Source organism: Poecilia reticulata, chromosome 2 (genome assembly GCF_904066995.2).
Source record: "Poecilia reticulata chromosome 2, P_reticulata-male-v2, whole genome shotgun sequence".
Lineage (NCBI taxonomy): Eukaryota > Metazoa > Chordata > Actinopteri > Cyprinodontiformes > Poeciliidae > Poecilia > Poecilia reticulata.
The window spans coordinates 19,498,365-19,504,597 of record NC_088831.1 but is presented as its reverse complement, the minus strand read 5'-3'; the positions used below and the strand labels follow the sequence as shown (position 1 = coordinate 19,504,597).

Below are 6,233 nucleotides of genomic sequence, written 5' to 3'. Positions count from 1 at the left end.
TGGGTTAGGGTTTAGCTGGGCTTTAGATAGAGAACATGATAGATTTTGGTAAATACCAACTTTTATGATTTATTATAAGTACAGTAACCATGTCCTCATTTTTTGACTTAATTAATGATTAATGTCAATGAGAGGATTTTCAGTTTCTTGCTGTGTTATGCCTGGGGAAATTCTGTAACAACTCATTTCATGTTGTTCATAATGAATTTTTTGTCATGAAATATCAATGCTTTAAAAGTCTCCACAAGGAATTATATCATTAAGGTAGCAAGTGGGGGATTAAGTTTCCAGAAGTACAAACACATTTGAGTCGCATTGGCATTTCAACAAGAATTGTGCATGTGTTCTGTATATAAATGTCATAGAAAAGCTGTGACAATCATGGGATGGAAACTTTTAACATGTCAAAAAAAATCTAATTATGCAATGTGAAATGTGCATGAAGGTGATGTGGGAGCATTATTTTCTTATTGCAGAATGTCTTCCAGAAATTCTTTTGATGGCTGGATAACAGTGTGGTAAAGAGTAAAATGAAACCTAGAAGTGTAGAATAGTAACTGAAGCATGATTTGAACTGAAACATTATCTTCTTGACAATCTATAACCTTAATGAAAAAAAAACAAACTTTTTAAGTATTAGTTTTGATCTTTTTTAATTTAATCTGTTTTGCTGTGTTTAGCTTCTCCACCGTCTCCACGTAAGTAGAATTGATTTACTTACGTGTAAATCACATATTTATGAAAAATATGTTTTTCGGTCCTTAAATTACTATTCAATGAACTGTTAGATTGCTTGACCATCTCATCTATGTATTTAATCAAATGCAATATAAATAAAAAAATTCTGCTTTCTATTGCAAGACTGATGATTTTTTTAGCCACAGACATTGTTCTAAATTCTCCATTACAGTTTTAGAAGAGCCATGGAGAAAAACAACCTGCTGGGAGTGAGTACATTTTTGTCTGTACATCTGCATGTTACCAGTATGTTTGTTTCTGTTTCACAATCTTTTATCTGTGGAACAATTCTTCAAAGGGACCCTAGCTAGTTTTATAGCTGACGCATTAAACTGGACGTGAGGGGGAACTGACCAATCAAGTTTACTCTATTGGTCTATGTGTTGACCTCTCATGCCGTTTCAGTGTCTGGTCATGTCAAATCCCACATAGGCCATCCGTATTTGACATGCATGTAACGCGTGTACATTTTACGGTGTGTTAACATATTGCTAATGCACTGAGCCACTTCCTTGAGCCTTTTGGCCGCTTACTTTCTCATTGGCTGATGAGCTGTAGGGTTAAACTACTTCTATAAGCCTGGCAGGATTTGGCTATACTATTAAACCTGCTAAGAATTCTCTAATTTATATTTTTATTTCTTCCTTGTGTTAGCAGCCTATGAAAAATGTATATTTGGCTTTTGTAATAGAATCAGGGGCCTGACTTTTCTATCCCTTAGACCTTTCGTAGTGCCAAACGACCACTGACCTTGTAATGATTCACAACCTTGTAATGATTCACAACTACTAGTTGGATGTTTCCCTTGTATTTCAGTAGCCAATAGGTTAAAGAATTTTCTAAACTATACTGACAGTCTACTCAGGGGCGGATCAACTGGGGTGGCATGGGGTGGCAGTTGCCACCCCAAATAAGAGCCTTGCCACCCCTATTGCCACCCCAGTTGGCAACAATGAATTCAATAAATAGCTATGGCAAATCGGACATTAATTGTGTGCATGAATCTCTATTTTTCCGACAACATTGAATGCAACACAACGTAACCTGTCACCTACTGCTAAGTAGCGACATGTGGAGAGAAGGACAGAGTGCAAGGCAGCATCAGTATATTACTGAACTGGACATTACCTGACTTATAGTGCACCACACATGCACCATTGCTGTCCATTGAGTCAGAAATATTGGTGGTCAGGAAAATACCACAATTACCCATAGAATCTGAAAAAAGGATGCAAGGTTTAGCGGTTAACCTGATTTTAATTAATGATAAAATCAGGTTTTCAAAAAACAAATAGAGGGCGACAGAGAGAAAAAGACAAGAGTGTCAATTTGTAACCCAGTTTTTCTCCGAGAGGTGGGTAGACTGTGTGAGATTATCAACTATTTAGCATAATTAGCTTAGCTCATACTACTGTTTGCCTCCTTTTCACTAGTATTTAATAAATTAAAGAAAGAAATTACCAAGATATTCATATATTTAACATGTCCCTTGTACCTTTTACCACTTAACAGACGAGTCAAACAACAGCAGCTCTACACCACGTCCCTCCTGACCTGCCCTCTCCTAAGTGAAATTAAAGCTGGAGTATTAAATTTAAATTTAAATTTTTTGTCAGGCTGCCCAAGCTTCCTAGCGGCGTCCCGGTATATATATATATCAGTAACGTGCGGTCAGGGGAGGCAGGTGAGGCAGAACCTCACCTGTTATCATGGAAAAATAATAAAATATTGCTATTTTCACCCTGTGGTTTGGACTATAAAGTATCTATTTCTTACTTAGTATAACCAATTCTGATTAGTTTTGTCTTAAAAATCACTGTATTGTCGCATTTTTCCATTCAAATGCTCAGAAGTGAAGCCGGTGAGGCAGCAGCGAGCTCAGCCTCACCTGCGATTGCGCAACCTCTCGCTAACTGCACTGGCTGCCATTATATGACAGCATGTTCGTCCTGTCTGTACGCCAGAAATAAAATGGCTAAGAAACATTTAATATATGGACTGATTTTCCATAATTTCGCTTATGTATATAATGTAGTGTTTTTTGTCACCAACTGTGTGTGTATCGTGTTTTGTGTGCGGAGGAGCGATAAGAAATGGCAGAGAACAAACTCGAGGTGAGGCAGGCAGTGAGGCAAGAGCACATGCCTCACTGCCTGGGGGCTGTGAGGCATGGGGCGCCTCATGGGGGCCCACATGTTCCCAGATATTGTGTCTGCACAAGTGCAGAGTAAAACACAGTGTGTGTGTGTGTGTGTGTGTGTGTATATATATGTGTATATATATATATATATATTTTTTTTTTTTTTCTTAAATAAGTACTTATTTACTGTATGGCTAGCTCCATGGTTAGCTCACTGTGTCTTACTCTGCTCCTCCGCACACAAAACACGATACACACACAGTTGGTGACAAACAAAACACTGTACATTATATACATGAGCTAAATTATGAAAAATCAGTCCATATATTAAATGTTGAGAAATGAGAAGCACTAGGATCCTGTGAAGCCTGGAACTTTAAAAGTAACCAACAAAAAACAGCATCTTTGACTTCTGTGAACTGCATAAACCAGAAACCCATGGTGCATCAGGTGCATGAATTCACATTTACTTTGATCATCCTTAAGTCTTGAGTTTTTGAATTTTGGACAAATAGTCTATACAATTATTGTTATTCATTTACCAATATGTGCATAATATTATTATATGTCCCTGCCGCATCTAAAAATGTTTTGCTTAAAACCTTTCGTGTTCACAGTTTGAAACCTCTTCCATAATCTGTTTAAATTTTATTGGTTTTATTGTGTCAGTGACACTTTAAGTTGTAACTTTTATTTTCACGTTTTAACAGAAACAAAGAGCAAATTCTGCAGTACATGAAGAATTTTCAACCTAAAAATAAAGAAATCAAAGCCATCAGAGTTTTACTCCATGGACCAGTCGGTGCAGGAAAGTCCAGCTTCATCAACTCTGTCAACAATATCTTCCAAGGGAGAATGACCCATGAAGCTCTGGCCAGTTTCAAAAATTGCGAGAAAACTTTCACATCAAAGGTCAGTATAGTCTAATTGTCATTTTTAGGATTTACTCATATCTGTAAGCTAATATTCCACTGCAGTGAAATGTGAGCTCATAGTCACCCTCTCCCCACATAGACGTTCACTGCAATGCGTGCCTCACTGATTAATCAGGATTTTTTTATAGGTTAAATCTTACTTTTGTTCTAAAAATTTGGACTTCAGTCATACTTCTTTCATCTTAAATGCACTTTTAAGATTTAGGTGACTTGAGTAGAAAATTGAAAATATTTTTAGCAGTAATTTTATGTTAGCTGATTACATATGAAAAAACAACCTAACTTCTATATTTTTTCTCAGTATACAACATATAAAATAAGAAAAGAAGACACAGAAAACTTTTACCCCTTTGTGTTCACTGACATTGTGGGTCTGGAGGTGAAAGATGGAGAAGTCAGCGTAGACGACATCAAACTGGCCTTGAAGGGACATGTGAAGGATGATTACAAGGTATAAATAGTATGTTTTATGTTTTAAAATGATTTTTAACAGTCATTTAAAAGGTATGCCCTTGTTAATTTAGATCCTAAAGTTATCACAATTAACTTGATTTATATAAAAATTATTTTCTTAGCTATTTTATTTAATACACGTTTTCTTTTCCTCAGTTCAACCCCAAATCTTCCCTTTCTGATGGTGATCCTGACTACATCTCTTTCCCGTCCATCAATGACAGAGTTCATGTTCTGGTCTGCATTTATGATGCTAATGTATTACAAATTATGCCAACGATTTTACAGAACATGAAGGAAATCAGAAAAGCAGCCAGTGATCTGGGTAAGAATCAACAAATCTTTCATTCAGTAAAGTAATGTAAATTTAAACACAAACAAGAAAATATACTCAAAACTTTTGTTCAACAATCATAAAGGTCACATAAAATAGGTGGAAAACAAATGTGTAGAAAATACACTGCTCAAAAAAACACTTAAACACTTAAGTGAAAACTTAAGTGTTCCCTTTATTTTTTTGAGCAGTGTATATTAAAATAACATCTTACTACCCAGTATTTTTCATCATGTCATAAATATTTGTCACTTAAAATTGTTGCTGAGAAGAATTCATCATATATATTTATTGAAATCTATTGATTGCTAACACAATAAAATAATCTCTGTATCCACAGGAATCCCTCAGTTGGCGATTCTCACCCACATTGATGCAGCCTGTGGTGAAATAGAGAGAGATCTGAGAAATGTCTACAAGAGTAAACATTTAAAGAAAAAAGTGAGTCATAGAAAGATTTATTCAAAGAGGAAGAAAAAGATCTTTCACAAAATATAATTTTTATTTTCTTGGAATATAGATGAAGGATTTTGAATCCAGCGTGGAGATTCCACTGAACTGCACCCTCCCAGTGAAGAACTACAGTTATGAAATTGAGATGGATTCAGACGTCGACGCTCTGATCCTGGATGCGCTGAAACTGATAATTGACTTTGGAGACGACTACGCTGCCAAGCTGCGCATCCCCTAGCAATATGTTACTGGGGGATGCTGTAACATATCACTGCGACTATATGTTACAGGAATAATATGTTTTTGCTGTGGAAATCTCAGCAATAATATTGTTCATATTAGTGAAAAAGTATGAGGTGAAATACTTAATATTCTAAAGGATTAAAGTTCTAAAACATTACATACATTTTTCATTTACTGTTAACCATTCAGTAGCGCCTTAGTTTGTAGTAAGTTTGTCTTTTTACTTCAAGTTGATTTGATTTAAAACACCAAACCGGTATAAATACCATAGAAGCAACAGCAGATGGCATTAATTGAGTATGAAGAGAGAAAGATGATGTGTTAGTCAACAAATGAGTAGAACAAGAAAGAGGCAGAAAATCAGAGGAAAACTTGGGATAAAAACATGCAGGTAAAAGAAGACTAGTTTCATTTAATGCAATGTGTGCCACATTGATTAGCCATGATATAAACCCTTCATTGACTCATTAGTCAAAGTACTGATAATCTTCCAATAAAATTAAAAGCAGTTCTGTCAAATTATTACTCATGTTAAAATTCTGTCTTGTCACCATTATAAAAAGAAATTTAGAAACAAACACAAAATGATTCAATTTACATAAACAGGTTAATCTAAATCAAACAAAATCAAAACAATAATTGATTAAAACTTTGAATAGGGAGACCCGACCATCAAAGCAAACAGCGGCATTTAGTCAAAAAAAGTAATTAGGGATGCATGATATTTTATTTTTGGGCCAATATTGGACTGATATACTAAAACTCATTTGACCGATATCTGATACCAATACTGATATTTATCCAAAGTTTGTAGAATGGACTGCTGGTGAGATTTTTTTTCTCTGCAGTTAACTGCTCTCTTGATTTCCCCATTGGCCACCATGGCCTCGTCGTAATGGTCGGATGGTTCTTGAAATGGTTAATTCGGTTTGAAATG

General features: G+C 35.5%; 1 protein-coding gene across 1 annotated transcript; it reads left to right on the top strand.

The window, feature by feature from the left end:
* Nucleotides 1–879: 879 nt before the first annotated feature.
* LOC103460206 (interferon-induced protein 44-like) lies at nucleotides 880–5,453 on the top strand. Its single transcript, XM_017303199.2, has 6 exons — nucleotides 880–947; nucleotides 3,589–3,790; nucleotides 4,115–4,264; nucleotides 4,423–4,591; nucleotides 4,941–5,041; nucleotides 5,121–5,453. The coding sequence occupies exons 2-6, from the start codon at nucleotides 3,614–3,616 to the stop codon at nucleotides 5,289–5,291; spliced, it is 768 nt and encodes a 255-aa protein (XP_017158688.1). The 5' UTR covers nucleotides 880–947; nucleotides 3,589–3,613; the 3' UTR covers nucleotides 5,292–5,453.
* Nucleotides 5,454–6,233: the final 780 nt, after the last annotated feature.

Bases quoted from the DNA above. Each gene is read 5' to 3' on its own strand.
- LOC103460206 (XM_017303199.2), top strand. From the start codon at position 3,614: ATGAAGAATTTTCAACCTAAAAATAAAGAAATCAAAGCCATCAGAGTT. The intron at 3,791-4,114 runs GTCAGTATAGTC...ATTTTTTCTCAG, and splicing joins AGAAAACTTTCACATCAAAG to TATACAACATATAAAATAAG. The intron at 4,265-4,422 runs GTATAAATAGTA...TCTTTTCCTCAG, and splicing joins ATGTGAAGGATGATTACAAG to TTCAACCCCAAATCTTCCCT.